The sequence below is a fragment of the Podarcis erhardii genome (assembly GCF_964252035.2).
Source record: "Podarcis erhardii genome assembly, chromosome: 10".
NCBI classification, from domain to species: Eukaryota; Metazoa; Chordata; class Lepidosauria; order Squamata; family Lacertidae; genus Podarcis; species Podarcis erhardii.
Window position 1 is genome coordinate 75,858,352 of NC_138500.1, and position 22,478 is coordinate 75,880,829.

The 22,478-nt window shown below is 44.3% G+C and overlaps 1 protein-coding gene and 1 long non-coding RNA gene across 2 annotated transcripts in view; one reads left to right on the forward strand and one right to left on the reverse strand.

The window, feature by feature from the left end:
- Positions 1-5,748, forward strand: part of LOC309351517 — a 183,330-nt gene extending 177,582 nt beyond the window's left edge. Inside the window, exon 2 of the long non-coding RNA XR_014160885.1 lies at positions 3,494-5,748. This is a non-coding gene — a long non-coding RNA (uncharacterized lncRNA). The remainder of the gene's footprint in view (positions 1-3,493) is intronic.
- SEC61A2 (SEC61 translocon subunit alpha 2) lies at positions 5,731-21,730 on the reverse strand. Its single transcript, XM_081879223.1, has 12 exons — positions 21,645-21,730; positions 19,335-19,402; positions 17,929-17,994; positions 17,083-17,161; positions 15,338-15,469; positions 14,919-15,028; positions 14,046-14,199; positions 10,589-10,749; positions 7,711-7,908; positions 7,410-7,601; positions 7,225-7,301; positions 5,731-6,820 (listed from the first exon to the last, which is right to left on the reverse strand). Exons 1-12 carry the CDS (start codon positions 21,649-21,651, stop codon positions 6,634-6,636), a joined length of 1,431 nt encoding a protein of 476 aa, XP_081735349.1. The 5' UTR covers positions 21,652-21,730; the 3' UTR covers positions 5,731-6,633.
- Between the last annotated feature and the right edge of the window lie 748 nt (positions 21,731-22,478).

Consider the following 22,478-nt stretch of genomic DNA (forward strand, 5'->3'; position numbering starts at 1 on the left):
TTATTTGTAAATCAGGTATTACTTGTTTTTTCTCCCTAAGCCAAGGGCCTTAGATGGAAATAGGAAAACAATGTACAGTGGATTGCAGGGCCTGCAAGGAAGCTAAGGTTCAAACATGCACTTATCCTAGGTCTGACAGGGTAACCACAAAACCTTTTGAGCTAGTTCATGCAGACCTTTGTGGCCCTATGCAAGTTGCCAGTCTGGGTGGGGCCAAATTTGTTTTTTTTTTTTTAAATAATTTTTATTAAGGTTTTCCAAATTAAAACAAATTAAATCCAATTTATAAACTTTTTCCAATAACTAGGACTTCCCCTCCCCACCCCCTCATGTATTCCAAATCTTCCAAATAAACAATTAGGTTCAACAAATTCTTATCCCCAAATTGCAATCATCCTCCATTACCCAGTTTAGCGTAATTCCCATCCCCCTAAGATCGATCTATTCCCTTCCACGAGTTTCCCCCTTTCAAACATAATACAAAAAACAACAACAACAACAACATAGAATTAAATAATAATTTTACAACCTTTGGATTCCAACTTTCCCTCCCCTTTCTCCCTGTTACGTTCCTCCTAGCCCTCCATCTCTAATATCTTCCTGGAGTTCCCACATTGCGTTAAACCCACATCCCTCTGATTCTTTGCCAGTCTTATTAATTGCGAATGTCCAATCATTAAATTACGAATGTCCAATCCTAAAAGAAGTCTAACGAGAAGAGGGTCCATTTCTTCTATCCAGATTTTTATATCCAGGAGTAGAAACTCCAATTTTAAATCCATAAGCTTGTCAAATCTGGATATCCCAAATATCCCCTTTCCCATTTCTGTCCAGTTCTTGTTATTTCCTTATTCTTGTCGGCCATTCTCCTCCTTTTTGTTTCTCTGTTCTCCCACAGAAATGTTCTTTCTCCAAAAGTTTCTAATATCCCTGCAGAGGCTTGTTGTTCAGGAACAAAACATTACATCATGATCCTTTCATTTTCCAACAGATAGTTCCATTGTTTCCTGTAGTGTGTAGGCCTCTGTAGACAAAATAGTGTTCCATTTCTGCAGTTTCCCAGGAGATTAAAAGTTCTATTCAACTGCACAAGTTTCCTGTCAAAAACACATGCAATATCCCTCAGCTCCTCTAGATGGATTCCCGTAACAAAGTTCCCTTCCAAAGCCCATCCACCAGTCCAAATAGCTTGTTTATCCTTATTTGAACAATTTGAAACAATTTATACCCAACTTATATCAAATGTAACCGGCAAAGTCCATAACCAAGTCTCTGTTACATTCTTCCGTTTTGACAGCTCCTTGACAGCTGTCAAAACCTGTCAAAACCTCCGTTACTCTTCTCCAGGCATTTTCACGAATCGCTCCAGGGATTCCGGGGGGGGGGGGGTGTTGCTTTTTAATACAAATTCCACTTTTCTCCTCCGGCTCAATCTTATAAATTTCCCTCGCGAAGTTGCTAATTCGGTGAAATAAGGTTACTCTCGATCTTAGTTATCCATTCCTTTGTTTTGGCTCTTCTACAGTTTCGGGGGGGGCTGACTTCCTTTTTTCCACCTCCCCCGTTCGCTCCAAATTTTAAAAATTTGTCCCCTTTTTTTAGTCCATATTCCAATTACTCACGGGTTCTTCTTTTAGATCCAAATTTTCAATAGAAGAAGTCAGCGCTCTCCGCCGGATGGCATGCGGCTGCGCTCGGCAGGGATAGCAGAGAACTCAAGCACCACGCTTCTCCCCGGCACCCGATCCGGAGCCTTTAAAAAGGCTCCTTCACGAGTCGGGAGGGCGCTAACGGTGCCAGCCGAGTCTCCATGTCCACGGCCTCCTCTGGCCGTGGTTTTTAAGGGTCCCCGCATCGCCGGTGCGGTAGGACCCAGCCCCTGCCGAGCAGACTCCCTCCGGAGCTCGGAGGGAGTCCGCCATTCGGCGATGGCGCCAACCCGGAAATTCTGAGCCCTGAAATTAGTGTGAGCAGAAAGACTAGCTTTGTGAGGGGCTGGAATCTGGCTTATTTGTAAATCAGGTATTACTTGTTTTTTCTCCCTAAGCCAAGGGCCTTAGATGGAAATAGGAAAACAATGTACAGTGGATTGCAGGGCCTGCAAGGAAGCTAAGGTTCAAACATGCACTTATCCTAGGTCTGACAGGGTAACCACAAAACCTTTTGAGCTAGTTCATGCAGACCTTTGTGGCCCTATGCAAGTTGCCAGTCTGGGTGGGGCCAAATTTGTGTTATCTCTGGTAGATGATTTCCCCCAAAATGGGTGGGTGCTCACTCTACAGCACAAAGGAGAGGCTGCTGCCTTGGTGAAAGACTGGATCCCTGCAGTTGAACTACAGTTCTCACTGAGGGTCCAGAGCTTTCAATCAGATCATCACCAGGTTGGTGCTGCAGAACTTCTTCCACCAGAAAGGGATACGCCACAGGTTGACAGTTGCGCATTCTCCTCAGGAGAATGGGGTGGCAGAATGTCGGAACTGAATGCTGCAGGAGGCAACAGAAGCCAGTGCTTTTGGGCGGAAGCGTGGAAAGTCGTGAGCTTCACTTTCAACTGCTCGTACAGTTCTGTAGTAGGGGCAACGCCCTATTTTCTGCTTCATGGTAAGAAGCCCAAGGTGCATTTCTTCCGTGTGTTTGGATGCAAGGCTTGGGTCCTTGTGCCAAAAGCCAAACGCATAAAGGGTTGCCCTAGGTCCCAAAGAATGATCTTTTGTGGGTATGAGCTGGGGACCAAGGGGTGGAGGTTTGCTTATCCAGAAGGCAATCAGTCTAGGATTCTAGTCAGCAGGAGTGCTGAGTTCTGTGAGCAAAGTTGATGGACATGCATCCGTAGAAATCCAGACATTCTTTCAGAGTCTGCTTGACTCTGCTGAGAAGAGACAGAAACTGATCCTGCTGTTGAGGATCAGGTCCCTGACCAAGGGCAGGAACAGGAAAGGGCATATCCTAAAGCTGTTAAGCTAGAGCAAAGGAGTGCACCTTCATTGCCCACAGGTTCAGCTGAGTCCAGAAGGCACAGTAAGTCAAAGGGGCAGTCCTCTGAGGGCAAGGACACACTAGCTGGCCCTAGTGGGTCAGAGGGGGCAACTGAAGTAGTGCTCAGACGGTCAGCTCGTGCTACAAAGGGAAAACCACTTGAAAGGTTTGATGTCACTAGCTTGTGGGTTGCTTTGGCTCAATGTGAACCAGCTTTGAGGAGGTTCAGAAATTGCCTGAAGCAGAAGCCAGGAAATGGCAAGAGGCAATGAATAAACAGCTGAGCTCAATGGAGTCTCTAGGTGTGTTTTCTTATCACGACGCTTCCAGCAGGCAAGCAGGCCGTGAGCAGCCGTTGGGTTTACCGTCTTAAACCCACAGCAACTGGAGAACCACAGTACAGTACCTCAGGTTAAGTACTTAATTCGTTCTGGAGGTCCGTTCTTAACCTGAAACTGTTCTTAACCTGAAGCACCAGTTTAGCTAATGGGGCCTCCCGCTGCTGCCGCGCCGCCAGAGCACAATTTCTGTTCTCATCCTGAAGCAAAGTTCTTAACCCGAGGTAATATTTCTGGGTTAGTGGAGTCTGTAACCTGAAGTGTATGTAACCTGAAGCATATGTAACCCGAGGTACCACTGTACAAGGCTAGGCTAGTAGCCAGAGTTTTCACGCAGCGGAAGGGGCTGCATTACACTGAAGTGTATGCTCCTACTTTCAGAAGTGAAACTCTGCATATGCTCTTATAGCCGTTGCTGCACAGAGAGGTCATCAGGTGCATCACTTTGATGTGGATGTAACCTATTTGAACTCAGACCTAAAGGAGGATCTGTACATGCTTCCTCCAGGGTTTGAGGGCAATAGGCCAGATGCAGTGTGGAAGCTCCACAAATCCATTTACAGCCTGAAACAATCGGCCAGGAACTGTAACTAGTGTCTGAATGAAGCCTTGCAGGGCATGGGTTTCAAGAGGAGTCTTGCTGACAGCTGCCTGTACCTGAAAGGGTCAGGAGAGTTACAGGAGCTAGTATCGGTGTTTGTAGATGACATAATCTACATGGCCAGGACTGAGAAACGGGTTCAAGGTTTTGCCAAAGAGTTTGGGAAACGTTTCCAGCTCAAAAACCTAGGTCCAGTGAAAATTTACCTAGGCGTCCAGGTTGATAGAACCCAGGACGAAAGCTTCTCTCAGTCAGAAAGGCAAGATTGAGCAGTTGCTTGAGAAATTCAAAATGTCTGAATGTGCAGGGGTCAGAACACCCATGGAGACAAGCTACATGAAAGACAGTAAGCTTGGGGAACATGCTGAGTTCAAAAACACTGAGATCTTTCAGTCAGCTCTGGGTAGTCTGTTGTATCTCTCCCAGTGGAGCAGACCTGACAGCATTTGCTGTGAATCTGCTCAGCAGGGAGGCTACAAAGCCAAATGTGAGTGCCTGGAATGGTATCAAGAGGGTGCTGCGATACCTGCAGGATACCAAAGATTTCTGCCTCAAGCTGTCAGCTGAGGGTGAAGCACAGCTCACCTACTGGACGAATCTGGAAGACAGGAAGTCTGTGTCTGGAATGGTAATAAAGTTTGGGAAATCTCTAGTTCGGTGGAAGTCCCAAATGCAAAGTCTCATTGTGCTTTCCTCTACTCATTGTTCAGTGAGTTGTCAGAACTCTGCAGGGAACTAGAGTTTTACACTTGTTTGGTCCAAGAAATCTGTGGGGATTGTTGTTTGCCCATCACTGGGAAGACAATCAACTCTATCTGAAGTTGGCAGAGTCTGGACAGTTCAAGTCCAGAACCAAACATTTAGACATACATTTCCAAAATGTGTGTCAGAGTGTCCAGACAGGCTTGCTGAAGCTGAAGTACTGTCCAAGCCAGCAGAATCTGGCAGATGGGTTTACTAAACCTTTGAGCTTCCAAAGACACAGTGAGTTCTGTGCAGGGTTGCTTTTGGGGTAAGTGATGTTGCTTGCATTCCCCCAGCAGTGCAGGACGAGAGGGGTCTGAGGAGAACCAGAGCTTATAAACAGCTCAGAGTCTGCATCCTGCCCACCGGGGTGGTCTCCATCCGGGGATCTGTTCTTTGTGTTCAGTCTGCTTTCGGTTTTGTCTGAGACTGGAGACAAGATGTTGTCTCCCGAAGGTGTTGATTTATTGTTGCTGCTGTACATAAAGCTTCTTAGATTAGAGGAGAAGTACAGACTGTTTTCTGCATGCTCGCACACAAGAGCACACACTGTGTTTACTCTGCTACAAGTCCAGAAAAGCTGAATGGCAGTGGAAGCGAACAAGACTCATTCCTCATTACTTCACAGAGACTCCCATGCCATAGATACTGCACTGTTACAAACCAGGATAGTAGAACTCTGCTGTTAAAAACTTTTATGGACTAAACAGAAGGTGAGAAGGCTGTGGCAACACCAAATGTAATTTTACACACCTTGAGAGTAGCAAAATCAATTCTTGTCTTGGGGGCACACCAACTAGTTTAACAAAATAAAAATCATGGTAAAGCAATTTGCACATAGTAAGAACAAGTATGAGAGCCCATAAATCTCTAGTGTAGAAGGGGAAGAAGGCTGTCTTCAACAAGCTAATCTCTTAGCCACAGTTTTTATAAATCCCAAATGAGAGGTAACACTGGCCCACCTTACAGGCTCTAGTAAAAGTATTTTCATCCAGCCAATGTTAAGTCCCTTGAGTTTAATGGGAGAGTTGAAAGTCTAGTAAGTAAAGCATCTTACACAACAAATAAAGCAACATTTTAATTAAATAAGTTTATTGTCTAATGTTTACACTGCTTACACTGCTGCCAAGAAGCACAATGATTTCTTTTTCAGCATGACTTGTTAATTTCCTCTGCTTTAAGACCTAGGGCTTTGGAAGAAGAAGGGGAGAAGTTTCAACCGTATTGATTCCCCCTGCTTCAAAGAACACATGGGTCTATAATAAGGCAAAGCAGCACTTAGAAGGCTGCTCCTGGCTGCTGGGAATCTTGGATAAGGACTTCCAACCTTACTCCTCCCATGTGCCTTCACAGATCCCAAATTTGCAAGTGAGATGGTTAAAATTCTCACCCCCCCCCCTCCTGGCTTCAAAGCATGGTGCTTGCAAGGGAACATGGCAAAGGCATCCGACACTGACCACACACCAGGAGAGTTGGAGTATGCAACAGGTCACATTTCTTTAAGTTGTATATCAAAAGGTATTCATGTAAATATATATTTCAGGGGGTAAATTGCATGTACTTTTTAAAATAAGCTCAGGGATTCTCACATGTGGCCACTTGGAACTCTATTGTTGTGGTTCCCTTTTGCCAGTGTGTGCAGGTACATTCAAGCCTCGTGATGGAGTGTCCAAAGTGTTCTCTACTAGCAAAATGGGCATCTTTTGACTATTTCCACAGGAAGGCAGATGCACTATTTTCCAGCATCACAGGCAACAATGGAGATTTTTTTTGTATTTTTAACCCATGTAAACTATTCTTAAGGCAGCTGGAATAGAAGCTGCACACAGGCATTGTGCAATACCTATTATGAGAAATATGGCAAGTAGCACTTGGAACGGGGGTGAGGGCGGGACTGGCATTACTGGAATAAAAGATTGCATGTCATCAAAATACAGGAGTTCCTTTCTTACACGTCACATTGTATCTCAACATTTAGAAAAATAAAGCACCCACCCCTCCAACCTCTGCCTGTTCTTTGACAAATATCTCAAAATATTGATAAATAATGGTGACAGCAAGTAGAATGCCGGTGCCTGAGCCAATGGCACCAAGGAAGTCCGCTAAGACAGAGAGTGCCCCGATGCACAAGCCTCCAAATGCAGCTGCCGTGGGGATGTACCTGTGGGAGGAAATCACTTTTAATGTGGGCCTAGCAGGCTGAACTCATTCTTCTGCACAGGTAAGTCATTATGGCTTCAATCCTAACCCCCATCAAGCTAAACTAGACTCATGAAAATGAAAACACACCTCTTGATTCACCAGAGAGGCTGAAAAAGCTGTAGACTAGTTAATAACAGCCTGAGTTTGAATCATTTCTACCCACAAAGTCCAATATTTCTTTATAATTGTGACTGCAGAAACAAGGGGCCAGGTAGAGAGGCAGCAGGATTGAGCTGGAATGCATCTGTATTCTGCCCCCAACATATAGTCCAAGCTTAAACATGCTTACTCAGAAGCAAGACCTGTTGGGTTCCATGATCTTACTCCTTAGTGGGTAAACTGGAAATTCACAGCAACTCTTACCTGTTTAATTCATGAACCATGGATGTATCCCTGTGGCCTCTCATCACCATTTGCTGTTCTTTCAGTTGCTTGGCAACCTGCAGAAACACGTGTATCAGGTGGCTGCAGTGTTCTGATAATTAGAAACTAGCCTTGTGCGAAGAACAGTAGCAAAGGTTTAGAGAACAGTCATGAAAAATACCTACATCTTTTGCAGATGATCCTGACACTTCAATCCACGTCTTGGAGAAAAATGCACAGGAACCCAACATAAATATGATATAAACAATTACATGGACAGGATCCTCAAATATAGCACCCATGGATTCTGGAGGCGAGAGGTAATAGCAGAGGCCTCCAACAGGGTAGGCACGTGCTGGACCACCACCAGTGACGTCCTGGAGAGGAAACAGTAAACACACCAGCAGCATTAGTGCCCTTTGCGGATCAAAAGCTAACATACTGCTACTTGTAAAGGCAGCATTCTAGGAATGGGTGAATACTTACCGCCCACTGCCCAAGTAAGTTTACCAAGAAGTTGCCACTGAACCGCACAGACAGCATTTGAGAAATAACATAGAGGTTGGAAACTAAGGCAGACTGAAGAATGATGGGAATGTTGGAGGTGTAAAAGAGTTTGATAGGATAGCTACTGTATTGTCCGCGATATCGAGCAGACTTGATTGGGAGATCAACACGAAATCCCTTGGGGAGGAAAAAAGAAAAGTTAATCACTAAGCTATAAGAAAATCAGAAATGCATTCACTAAGAAGTCACAGAAATTGTTAAGTGGCTTGGAACTTTGGACTGGATTATTTGCATTTCTGTTACAATTAACCAGAACTGGCCATCTGTGATCCTGAGTCCAAGGATTTATCAGGTCATGCCTGCACATTGAAGTCTAGATGCCAGAAGCAAAGGTTTTGCCTAGTTTTTTCAAATCAATATACAATTCCTCTGCTCTGCAATTAATTGTCATGAGCAGAACTTCTCTGTGGCCACTCTTTCACCCTCCATACTCCTTGTCCGAGTCCTCCATCCCTTCCCCATCCAGACCACTCCACATTTCAAATCTCCGCTGTCTTTTCGTAAGCTCTCTTGCTTCTACAGATGCACAATTTCTGCCCTTTTGCACTGTCACAATCGAGAATCCTCCCAGCTCAGCCGCTACATACAAGGACTCTTCTGCCTGCCCCATGCCTCTTTCCCCATGCTCAATCCCAATCAGAACCAGCTTTTGAACAAAGGAAACTTCTCAAAAGTTGTTTGTGGCATGGCACCAGACCCCACTTCTGTTTTAAATGAAGTCCCACTAGGTATGCCCAAGCACCCAGTATACTGACAACAGCTCTTCAGATCCTGACCCTCCTCTCCCGCTGCAATCTCCTAGTAAACAGTGGAACTTCAAATGAAATGGATCAGCAGTAGGTTCAGACACACAAAGAGGAAGTACTCATTCACACAAAGCATATTTAACTTCTACGGAACTGACTTCCACAGGATGTCTGATACCCAGTGGCTCAGATGGCTTTAAAGGGAGATTAGAAAGATTAATGAAAGCTAGACACCAGAGAACACACAATGAAGGAAGAGTGTCATCTTCACACTCTGTGTAGCCAGATGTTACTGGGGTACATTGAAGCAACATGGACTAGATGGAACCCTGTGGTTTGCTCCAGCAGGGGGTTCCTCACATTTTCAGAATCTAGCAACAAAGCTAACCATCACACAATTCTGTTATTTCCAACACCGACACATTTTATAATTATACAAGGAGTTCAGAGCAGCCTCCCATCCAACAGGGCCAAACCTGCTTAGCTTCAGCACTTAGGAGTGGGTCATGAACCTTCAAACCATCATCTGGGTCAAATCAAGCTGCACTCTATTTTAGAGACAGTTACAAAGCAAAGCTACAGTATCCAAAAGAAAACAGTCACCGGTGTTAACTACTGCAACACCACTCCAAATGAAAGTGTTGGTGCTGATCTTTAAAGCCCTCAAGAGCCTCAGCTCAGTGTACCTGAAGGAGCGTCTCCACCCCCATCGTTCAGCTTGGACACTGAGGTCCAGCGCTGAGGGCCTTCTGATGGTTCCCTCACTGCAAGAAGTGAGGTTACAGGGAACCAGGCAGAGGGCCTTCTCGGTGGTAGTGCCCGCCCTGTGGAATGCCCTCCTATCAGATGCCAAGGAAATAACTATCTGACTTTTAGAAAACATCTGAAGGCAGCCCGGTTTAGGGAAGTTTTTTTAAGGTTTAATGCAAACTAAGTTTTTTAAGGCTTAATGCAAAATAGGCAAACTCGGCCCTCCAGATGTTTTAGGACTACAACTCCCATCATCCCTAGCTAACAGGACCAGTGGTCAGGGATGATGGGAACTGTAGTTTCAATACATCTGGAGGGCCGAGTTTGCCTATGCCTGGTTTAAGGTTTTACTATGTTTTTATATATGCTGGAAGCTGCCCAGAGTGGCTGGGGCAAACCAGTCAGATGGGTGGGGTAGAAATAATGAATTATTATTATTATTATTATTATTATTATTATTATTATTATTATTATTATTGGCTTACTATGAGCTTTAACTCCTAAAAGACAGAGAAAAGAAGCTACTTGTGGGGATGTGTTTGTGTGTGTATGCTTTGGATCTCTATAATGTTTTTGTTTAATATGTTTCATAAGGCTTATTGCCTGAGGAAACAGCAGGAATTGGAATACTAGAAAAGTGGGAGAGAGATGGGAGGAGAAGCAACAGTGGGCTAGCCTGCAATGCCAGAGAGCAGTCTGAGAGCACAGCCTCACAGAAACACCCAGGCAGTGTTGCAGCCTCATAGGGGCTTTGGCTGCTGAAAAGGATTGCAGCATTTGTTCGTTTTACCCAAAAGAACACAGTCTTGTTTATTTTATGCCAGATAAATTTATTACAGTGGTACCTCGCGTTACATACGCTTCAGGTTACAGACGCTTCAGGTTACAGACTCCACTAACCCAGAAATATTACCTCACATTAAGAACTTTGCTTCAGGATGAGAACAGAAATCGTGCTCCGGCGGCGCAGCAGCAGCAGGAGGCCCCATTAGCTAAGGTGGTCCTTCAGGTTAAGAACAGTTTCAGGTTAAGAACGGACCTCCGGAACAAATTAAGTACTTAACCCGAGGTACCACTGTATTTTCTCAAACTAATTTAGAATAAAAATTATCCTAACAGAAGTTGTTTGCAAACTTGAAATGTGGCCTTCCTCCTGACACAAATGCTACAGTGAACGTTCTGGTGCCTGGTGAGCTACTCACAGATCCTTTAGGCCTGTTTAGGATGCTTAGACCACGGTTCCTTCTGTGAGGGAAAAATAATAGTTCTGTAGTAAGATGTACGCAGCAGACTTCACCTACCTGAAAATATATAACTACAGCAAACACAAATACTGTAGCAATCAGATTCATAAGATTAGGCAAGTTCTGGCGGTAGAAAGCCTCCCGTAAAGCACGGACTTTGTCGGTTCGTGTAGCCAAAAGGTGGAACAACGCAATGACGGCACCTTCAAATTCAGTTCCTGTGTGTACCAAAAATAATAAACAGTAATCCCTATGAGATAAAGACAGTACAAGCCTGGTGATAAATTTCACCAGGTGATAAACAAGATTATTTTTAATAAAAGATGGAAATGGAATTAACACAGAGAAAAAACTGCAAGGAATGAAATCTTACAAGGAACAGAATGCTAAAAAGGACTGCATACAAATAAAATAAATTGTGTTGAACTTCCGCAGGTATTACAAAAACCTCAAACATTACAACACATTTCTGTTTTTTAATGCGGAACATCATGCTTTTGTTTTATAGAATTTGGGTGTTGTAATCCAAAAAGTTACAACAACTCAGTGACTAGATTTGGACAACTGTATCTTGACTTACTTAGCTGAGGTATGAACAAGATGTCTGGCCATGCATGCAGCCTTTTGGCTCCACACTTTGGCCAAGCAAAAAATTCCCAGGAAGTTTCCCATTAATTCTAGCTTCCTGTTTCCTCTGAGCCAGGAAGCTGTGATTAAGAGCTCCAAGTAAAGGTAAGGTATTAAGCAAACTTCAAATGATAGTGTAATATTCTAGCCTATTCCAAATCTATTCCCCATAATTTCTAATTCAATCAAAATGGGAAACATGACTAATGGAAGACTTCCTAGTTTGTTTTTGTGACCAAAAAGATTGTTGAGAGCTCAGATTAATAAGCAAATTAACAATGTCTAAATTGTGATAGTGTAAAGTCATAATTTACAAAATATTTGCCCCAAAAGAATTATTAGGGTGATGCATTTAAAAATAATAATATTTATTACATTTCTATAAAGCCCTTCATCTGAGGATCACAGGGCAGTTTGCAATATATATATGGCCCCCTGTTTAAAAGACCATAGATTGTTTAATTAGCTGAAGGCCTGAGAGAAGAGGTATGTTTTTGCCTGGCACCTAAAGAGACGTTCCATAGATGGGCAGCTACTGCAGAGAAGGCCCGTTCCCATGTTGCCACCCCCTGGACCTCTCAAGGAGGAGGCATACAAAGAAGGGCCCCAGATAACGATTACAGGGTTTGGGTCAGTTCATATGGGGAGAAGCAGTCCTCGAGGTATTGCAGTCCTCAGCCATTTCATAGAATCATAGAATCATAGAGTTGGAAGAGACCACAAGGGCCATCGAGTCCAAACCCCTGCCAAGCAGGAAACACCATCAGAGCACTCCTGACATATGGTTGTCAAGCCTCTGCTTAAAGACCTCCAAAGAAGGAGACATAGAATCAGAAGGAGACATAGAATCATGGCTTTATAGGTCAAAACCAGCACTTTGAATTAGGCCCAGAAACTAATTGGCAGCAACTGCAGTCGGGCCAGGATCAGTGTAATATGCCGAACCTCTCTTGTACCTGTGAGCAACCTGGCTGCCAAATTCCACACCAGCTGACATTTCTAAACTGTCCTCACAGGCAGCACCACATATAACACTGTGCAGTAATCTAACCAAGAAGTTACCAGAGTACAGAAAACAGAAGTTAGGCTATCCCTGTCCAGATAGGGGCATAGCTGGGCCACCAACAAAAGCTGACGGAAGGCACTCCGGGCCACTGAGGCCACCTGAGCCTCAAGTGACTGCAGAGAATCCAAGAGTGCCCCCAACCTGTGTACCTGCTCCTTCAGAGGGAGTGCAACCCCATCCAGAGCAGGCAGCCTTCCTTCCATCCAGTCTAGGGAACCACCCACTAACAATGCCTCATAATTCACTTTTCTGGTGTTGCCTTCTTCCAGTCAATCTCCAACAGGGGTAAATAACTCTGCTGCATCTAAGCACTGGGTGCAATTTGCTCATTTACGTGACTGCCTAATTAGGAGGCATGCTCAGAACAGTGACTCAGGGCTTCTCTGGGCTCAGATAACTCTTTCTTTTGCACACGCCAGAAGTAAACCTCTTGGTGTGCAAGAATGGAATATCCCCCCCTCCTTCCATTAACAAAAATAGTGTCCCTCAGCTATCAGTTGTCTGGAAAACAGAAGTGTTAGAGAGAAAATGCAGATAAGCAGAAGATGAAATAGTGTGGCACAGTAGCAGAAGCAAATCCAAAGAAATAAAAAATTCAGAAATCAGAAGGGAGAAACTCGCTCAGAGAGAGGGAACAGTTACAGAATCTGGGTTGCAATCCTGCATTGAATTAATTGTTTATGATTCCCACTGAGGTCAGTGGGACTTACCTAGGCACAAGTGATGATAGGATTGCCCCTTTGGATTTAAAAGTTATGCTAGATGCTAACCTCTCAGCACAAAAAGGGCACTGCTTCTCTACAGGTAGGCCGCGACTCTGCAGCTGAAGCTGGAGAGGCTAAAACAAATAAAGTTAACATTTCTGTACTGCAGATTTCCAGGCAGACTTTTGGCACAGCAACCAAGATACCCCATCTACGGGATTATTCTTTCATCAGAAAACAGCAACTGTGCCACAGTATTTCCATTCAGCATATATTACATAAATGAACAGATCATAAATCACAAAAGGAATTTTGTTCCAGACTCTGGGAAGCTCCAGAAGTTTCACTGTGGTGGGAGGCCTCACCACACATGCAAAGCAACTTTCTGCTCTGACACGATGTGATGACATGGCAGGCACAATGAGACAGCCTTCTGGACAGCGAGTCTGCCAGAGTCTGTTAAGAAACCCAGATCAATTTTGCCTCCCACCCTGCAAAAAATAATAATAAAAAACCTGCTGCCTCCTTATCCTTGTGCAGCAGAAAATAAAGCATGCATAGTGACGTAAGACAGCGCTTCCCAATTAGCTAAGTGCTGGGGACCTCACTTTTCAAAAGCCAAGCCATGGACCCCCTACTTTTAAAAATGTTGGTATCTCTGTGGTAGTTTTTGTTATGTGCATGGTGCCACCATATCCTCCAACATGTCCCAGAGCAAAACTGGGTCACGCATCTTCTGGGCTCCTGCATGTGTCAGGCAACCTGTGCGAGAACACAGCACCCCAAAACGGGGTGTCCTGGGCAGCTGGTGGGTATGTGCCACAGACCTCCTGGGTGTGTTACATGGACCCCTGGGGTCCGCAGGCCACCAACTGGGGGCCAGTGATCTGGGATATTTCGCTGTTTGTGGTTATGAAGAGATTATTCTAATATCACATCTTATAAAAGTTCATTTGGTGCAAAGCTTGTGCCTTCACTATGCCATGTCTTCATTTAGTTCCCCATCAGCTGATCTCATCCACTCCGACATCCATGGTCACTCACTATATTAACCTAAAGAAAGCAGCTGACAAGCATGCATTTGGTCAAAAGGTCAGATTTTCAAAGTGTACTATACCTCTGCCAGTGTTAATAGTTGTAGGACTGAAAGCCTTCCAGACAATGGTTTCACAGATGTTGGTAGCAATAAAGAGGGAAATCCCAGAGCCCAAGCCATAACCTTTCTGCAAGAGCTCATCTAGTAGCAGCACTATCAAGCCAGCAACAAACAACTGTGGGTGAAAAACACCAAAAGATCCACAAAAGTGGTTTAATATCTGATTTGCGTTGTTCAAGAGTGGGCCACATTTGCTATCAGAGTTGCAGTTCCTCCTTCTGTCATTCCAGTTGAGTAAAGGAAGTAACAAAAACCTCTGGAATCATCACTAAAATGTACGCTGCAATTCTTAGCATAGATGCTTGAAAGAAAATCTCACCAACAAGAATAGTACCAAAATCAGAGGAGCTAATAAGCACTGTCAAAACAAAGAATGATGTATTGTCAAAAATAAAGATAGTTAATTGACTCCTGGTTGTTCATTGGGAAGTGCAAGTAGTTGTTGTTTTTTTAAAAAAAGATCTTATATCTGAAAATATTTGACATTTTGTTTTTACATATGCCTTGGTCAAATCTCCTTAACAGCACAAAGAAAATAATTATAGAATATTATCTAGCTTGTACAGCTCCTTGGTGAGTGATCTGAGAGAAGGTACAAAATAAATTAGAACTTTTAAGGAAGTTTTGTTTCCCTTTATTAGTATACTGATTGAGGGACATATAGTTGATTTGAATTTATTTTTAATAATGAAAAGATTTTTTTTATTTAACAAAATTTATATACCACTTCATTGTAATAAAAGCTCTAAGCGGTTTACAAGAAATATTAAAATTAACAATAAGAACCAGTTACAAAGAATTATTAACTATACTTAGAGTATTCAGAAGGCGTACCTGAATTATAATCAGGAGACAAATTCCAGCCCCCATTTCTGCAGGATCTCCATACATCCCAGTCATGACATACACAATTGCTTGCCCAATAGTAATTATCATTCCAAACACTGAAACAACAACAAAAGAGGCAGGTATTCCCTGCTTGTATGACCTAACAGACATAAGTAAAGTTTGATTTGATTTTGATTTAAACTGTCTATTCTGCTTTTCCAACAATAAATGTTGAATGCAAAGCAGCTCAAAATAATCACAAAAGCACTGAAATCAACCAACATTACAATCACTATACTATCAGACACAATCACATATAAATAAAGCAAACAACAACAAATTCATCAAAATGGTTACTACAATTCAATAGAGCATTAGCTAAGAAAAAAGGAAGTTTCCATTATGGCAAAGATATTAATACTCACACTTCTGAGCGCCATTAAAAAGGGCTCTGTCTTTTGGTGTGTCACCAACTTCAATGATCTTGGCTCCAGCCAGTAACTGCATAATTAAACCAGATGTCACAATGGGAGAGATACCTAGCTCCATCAATGTGCCTGCAAACGAGAAGATACTCTTAACAATAGTGTAAACTAATACAAAGACTTCTTACAATTCCTTAAATACTCCAAAGTCTCAGTTCACTGCATATTTCCCCACTAGCATTGTCTTTCAAATATAATTGGTCACATACCTAACCATAGTGCTGGGCTTTAAACACTGCATCCAGAGTGCTTGCAGTATTAAACAGTATTAAGGGTGGAAGAGTATTTCCACAAACAACATTAGCTGCTCTTAAAGGCACAAGAGAGCACACTAATTTAGTACAAATTAGAAATAAATACCTTCCCTCCAGGTCTCCTAGACAATATCAAGATTCAACTGTACAGTGTCTTTAGGATGGCTCGTATTATCTGGAATGGGCTGGATAATCTCTTTCTCTCCATGGCCTCATTTTGAGAATTCCTTGCTCTGCACTACATAGTTAAAATCAGAAATCTTACACAAGAAATGGGAGTCAGATGTGGCACTTTCAGAAATATAAGTCACATACACACACCCAGTTGACAGGTTCAGCAGGTGGCTTCACTGGCTACTGGATTTGCAAGAGCCCACTTGGGGAAACAGAGAAAAGAGAATGCCCCCCCCCCCAAAAAAGTGGTCTTCCAAGTAAAACTAGCGGCTGACCCTGTCTCCAAGAGACCTGCACTGATGGTATATATACATACATACGTACACACTGTGCTTTTTCCTGGGGGGACACAAGGGTACGCTCACCCCTAAACATTTTGTAAATCTAAGTTTGGCCTCATTGAGGGGCAGTATTTCAAAATGAGTAGGAAAATGAGAAAACCCCTCAACATTTTTTTAGAAAAAAGCACTCTGTGTGTGCACGCGCTATAGCAAGTGGTCTTCCAAGTAAAATTAGCTGCTGACCATGTATCCAAGAGATCCGCAGTGATAGGGAGAAAAACATTTTGCAAAATATAGGTAAAAATTATTCACATACCAAAATACAGTAATTTTGAAACCCATCAAGTACTTTCCAAACTCTAACTAAACTTACTATTTAGCTTCTCAGTACCAAAGACCAAAGCAAATTGTAATTTCAAGATAAAAAGAGCACTTGTCAATTGCACATTCTCATTGATGTGACCCCAACTACCATACTTCTCCATCTATAAGACACCCCCTTGTATAAGGGACCCCCCCATTATGGAGGACTAAATTTTAAGAAAATGAGGGGAGATGGCCCAAAGTTGTTGAGCCTCTCCCCCCACACAGCTGCAAACAGGAAACACTCCCTAGATCGTTTCCCACGGGAAGCGGCAGCGGGGGAAGTTGCGCTCCCTCCAGCCATCCGGTTTGCAGGAGCGCAACCTCCCCTGATGCCGCCATGTGTGGGAAACGATCCAGGGAGCGCTTCCCATGTGCAGCAGCATCCAGTGAATTTGCGCTCCTGCCCAAGAGCTGGCTGGTGGCGCACCACTTCTCCCCCCCACCATGCCACTATCCGTGTATTGGACGACCCTGGCTTTTTGACATGATTTTTGAGTCACAAAACCTCATCCAATACACGGAAAAATACGGCATGTGCACCATGAGCCATCTCCAGACGGTAAACCAAAGCCAGAGAAAAGACAGCAGGAGAGATGATTAGAACCCTGACCTCTGTTTGATGCGAGAATGACTCTCATCCAGTAGAAAGGATCTGCGGAGTCGGAGGACATTATTCCAAACAATGGTATCTGCAAGATTCATAGCAACATTACACTTAAAATATATAAATGAGGGAATCCCCTCCCCCCACACCACCACCCATCATCCATTTGTTGAGCACAGACAAATATAATACTGCAATAATCAGCAGTTGACTTCAAGACTCTCTCAAGCATATGGTTGCTGGTTAAAGCTTGAAAACAATGTAAACGTATACATGTTTACTAAGGTGAGCTTAATAGGACTTCCTCCCAAGTAAGAGGATACAGGATTGTGACCTGAAACAGCCCCAACAGAAAGAATGTTAAAAGCCCCAGGTTATTTTCAAGCCAATATCATAATTCTTTGTGTGAATAATTCACTGAGCTTTTTTCTTTTCTTTTAAAATGTGAATTGTTGGTTGTTTCTAACAGGGTGCTTTACTTAGAATCATAGAGTTGGAAGAGACCACAAGGGCCATCGAGTCCAACCCCCTGCCAAGCAGGAAACACCATCAGAGCACTCCTGACATATGGTTGTCAAGCCTCTGCTTAAAGACCTCCAAAGAAGGAGACTCCACCACACTCCTGGGCAGCAAATTCCACTGTCGAACAGCTCTTACTGTCAGGAAGTTCTTCCTAATGTTTAGGTGGAATCTTCTTTCTTGTAGTTTGGAGCCATTGCTCCGTGTCCGCTTCTCTGGAGCAGCAGAAAACAACCTTTCTCCCTCCTCTATGTGAAATCCCTTTTTTCTGCATGGCAATAACCCTTACTGTCTCCAGCCGTGTGTGCCAGTTATTACCACATTGATACTTACCTGGCAGCATACTAGAAAAATGAAGAGGGTGATAGCTGTCCATAAAACCTTTTCTCTGAACTGAATCTGCAGAACACAATGAAAAAGAAAGAAAAAGGGAAAAAGAGAAGTCTGGCAGGCCAATAGTATAGCGAACATACAATAAAGCAGCCCTAACTGGCAATTTAAGGCAGACTTGTATTTAGACACTGGCATGCAAGTAACCAGGGTAGTCCCTCCATATGTCTGTCCAGCACAGAAGGACACAGCTCTCCATCTCTCCTCTGCCAGCCCCCAAGAGGTCAGTCCATATGTTCTGTGGCTTAGTAACCTCCATGGGCTTGATTACAAGGCTATACTATCAGGGGTATACAGTATTCACATTTCACCAGTCCAGAAGGTATGTACAAGCTCTGACATGGGAGCTAACTTGCGTATCTCCAATGCTGAGGAGAGACAATGTCTGTCCTTCCAAAGTGGCAAAGGAACAGGAAGCACTAACAGTTTGCACGTCCTGTTGTACAACAACAATACATCTGACCCTTAAGTTCTTACTTAAGGGGCAAAGTAAAATGCTTATTCCACTGGACTCATTGGGCTAGGCACTGCAATCTAGGTAGGCATATCTACTCAGAAGTCATGCCCATTAGTTCAATGGGGCTTACTCTCAGATGTAATCAAAAACCCCAAGTCAGCTATGATGAGGCTTGATGGTGTGACAGAGCCAGGGGGGCATCTGCAGTCCTGCCACTCATGCCAATGAAAGTGGAATGTGAGGAGAACAGGAATAAATGCTTCTTTGACATACCAGGTCCCAAAATGGCACAGTGAAGAGGCTCGGAAGAAGCCCATTGTAGTCACGGGACAACAGCAAGTCCAGCTCAGGATCCTGTAGCTTGTGCCCACCGAGTGGCTTCTCTCCCCACCCTGGCTAGAGGATGGACATTGCATCTCTGTTTGGGAGCAGTGCTCCCTAGCTGGCAGAGCTGAGTAGGGTTTGGAAGAGGGACACCTCAACCTCATCCCAACCACCTCCAGTATGGAGGCCTGTGGGTTGGGACTGCTCTGTTGGTTGTGACCAATGTTTGCTAGATTGTGCTCCGTGTAACTAGACCAAAGTAAACATAGGGCTACATCAATGGAACATGTCAGCACCTAAACAATCACTTCAACAGAGGGATTTTTACACATTTAGATTTTTGAAGAACACAACTTGCATCCCCAAATACAAACTTTGTCACAATGTCAAGCAAACTAAAGGCCTGTATACAGTATTCCGAAGAGCCAGAAAAACCTAAATAGGTAGTACATAGCCCAAAGAAACTACATGATCTCAAGAATGTTTACTCAAAGAAACCCCACTCTGTTAATTCAAAATGCATTTGATCAACATTGCACAAATAAGGGACACTATGATGTGCACTTACTTTTCTTTCTGGCTTCTGGATTTCCGGAAGAACAGCACAGAATGGCTTAATAACTTCTAGAAATTTGACTGTTAAAGAAGAGAAATATTAAAACAGCAGAATGTAGGTTTTGACCAGTCCAAGAAAACATTTCAATTTCTCATACTAGTGTATGTTCCTGACTGCAAATATATGCCCTGGTTTGATGGGGGGACGGGATGGGATAGAATCCCTATTTTCATCAGCTCTATCTTATATATTAGTGAAACAGAACTTTGGCCACAAACTAGGTTACACACTTTTTAAAAAGTGAAAACTCAAATCCTTTGTATGCTAATTTGTGAGTGCATTTAACTGAATTCAATATAACTTACTTCCAAACAAACACACACACACACACACACACACACACACAGGAACAGGCTGCTGGTCACAGTGGGAGAATTAAGCATATACTTAACTCTCCCCCATTGAACTCAAAAGGACTTAAGAGTGACCTAATCTTTCTCATCTCTCAAAGTTGGGATGAGGGAGGTAAGGATCCATCCGTCTTCTGAGCTGGATCCAGTTTCCCACCCGATCTAAGCAAAGGTGAGCAGCTTTTGCCAGCCTGGTGCCCTGTAGTTGTTTTGTACTACCATCAGCTGATGGGAGTTGTGGTTCAAAACATCTGATTGAGAAAGTAGTCCATTGTCTACCCTGGATGGGGCTGCCCTCTCCTAGGAGCAGGTTCACAGCGGGGTGTGTGTGTGTGCGCTTCTGGATCCATCTTTGTCACTGGCCTCTGTGGCTAGAAGCAATTTTTACTAGCATTAACTGGTAGGATCATTCCTGGACCAGGAAAGATCAGCCACAGCAATTCATGCACTGGTTACATCAAGACTGGATTACTGCAAGGCGCTTTATGTGGGGCTTGCCTTGTGCTTGATCTGGAAGCTGCAGTCAGTGCAGAATATTGCAGCACTACTGCTGACAGGAGTGAGACCCCATCAGCATGGAACACCTGTAACTCAGAGATCTCCACTAGTTGCCAGTTTGCTACCAGGCCAAGTTCAAGGTGTTACTGTTAGCATATAAAGCCCTGAACAACTTGGCATCACTTTACCGGAGAAATCACCTGACCCAAAATATGCCCACTTCATCACTTCAATCTGCAGAACTTGTACTGTTACTGCTGCCACATAATAGTATTTGTTCTGCATTTATAAGAAACAATCTTTTAGTGTGGCAGCACCAAAACCAACACTCCCGGACTCTTAACATCAGGCAAATGACTTCACTGTACTCTTTTCAGTGCCTGCTAAAACATTTTTGTTTAGATAAGCCTACCTGGATATGCAGGACGTGGTTGTGTTTTAACCTGTTATTAGTTTATCACTGATTTTAATTTTTTGTAATATTTTAGTCGTTTTCAGCTGTTGTTACCAATGATTTTATTTAATTCTTTTTGTAAACTGCTTAGAGCTTGTTCTGAATCAAGCCTTGTATAAATTTTAAGAAATAAATAATATGAAATAATTGAAACATCACAATCTGTAAGATTAACATCACAATTTGCAAGATGGTTGTGAGCTAAAACATTTCTTTTCCACTTGAGATGCTTATGAAGAAGATAATTTATTAAATTTGTAAACCACCCTATAGCCATAGATCTCAGGGCGTTTCACAATGTATCGTATACGATATGCATCTTCAAATATCTAAAGGGCTGTCACATGGAAGATGGAGCAAGCTTGTTTTCTCTTGCTCCAGACTCGAGTCTAGAATCCAAAACAATAGATTCAAGTTCCAAGAAGAGATTCTGACTAAACATCAAGAAGAATTTTCTGGCAGAAAGAGCTGTTGGTCGGTAGAGAAGGCTTTCAGACGTGGCGGTTGACTCTTCTTCCTTGGGGATTTCTAAGCAGAGGCTAAGTGTCCCCCGTCCAGCATGACTTAGCTGAGATTCCTGAATGGCGGGGCGGGGCGGGGGGGCGGGGGGGGCTGGATTAGATGCCCCCTGGGGTCCCTTCCAACTCCACGATGCTCCAGACTGTTGCCTCGCTCATTCTTGCCCCCTTCAAGCAAATCCTGCCGTTTCCCCTTTGGCCCTTTTTGCATTTCCGCTTCGGAGCCCTGCGCGGGGGGGGGGGCGGGCGGGGGGGGGCTGCGGGGCCCAGAAGGGGCTCCTCTCGCCCCCGCGCAGCCCAGGAGGCGCCGCCGCTGCCCCCTCCCTCCCCCGCCCCCCCGCCCGCCTCCGAGGCAGCCGCGCAGGACCAGAAGCCGCCGGCCAGGACGCCCCCCCTCCGGCCTCCGGCCCCCGGCCCGCTCCCTCCCGGCCCGCCGACTCACTTCCCATGCTGGCGGAGGCGGCGCCCGGAGGAGGAGGAGGAGGAGGAGGCGGCCCCCCCCGCACCCACCTCGCCGCCGCCGCCGCCCCCCACGTGACCAGTGACGCCTTTTTCCTGCGCGACCGAAACTCCGGCCACGTAGAGCCACGCAAAGTGGAGAGTCGCGCCACCTCGCTTCCTTGTTTACATTCGCTTCTTTAATGGGAGAGGCGCTTTAATTTAATTTAAATTTATTTATATTTGTGTAATAAAATTGACGGGCGCTTTATTTATTTACTATTAAATTTGAGGGGCGCTTTTATTTATTTGTTTAATTTGACGGGATTTTTATTTTTCATTCATTTATTTATCCGCTCCAAACCGGTGCCAAACTGCTGCAGTTGTTTTCAGCCTTTTGCTGCGAAAACTGCGCGTTTTGAAGTGGCCCACCGACTGAGAAATTCTGAATTAAACCTGGGGTCAAACTATCATCCCAAAGCCTAGACCATAAAATTCCTATCACACTCCAAAGTGTGGCAACAATTTTGCCGCGAAAAGACGACGTTTTACAGCAGGGTCAGCCAACTTTTCCATCAGGGGGCCGGTCCACTGGCCCTCAGACCTTGTGGGGGGCCGGACTATATTTTGAAAGAGAGAAAGACCCGGCAAGCCAGTCCCGCTGCTGCCTCCGGACCTGAAGGAGGAAGGCACTCTGCGCGCTCCCGGGCCTTGTGGACGAGCAGCCAATCCGAAGCCGCGCCCGCGTTGCGGAAGTCTGTCCCCACACGGCCAGGCGTCCGCGGGCCTGGGGGGCTGCGTCCAGCCCCCGGGCCTTAGTTTGCCAACCCCTGTTTTA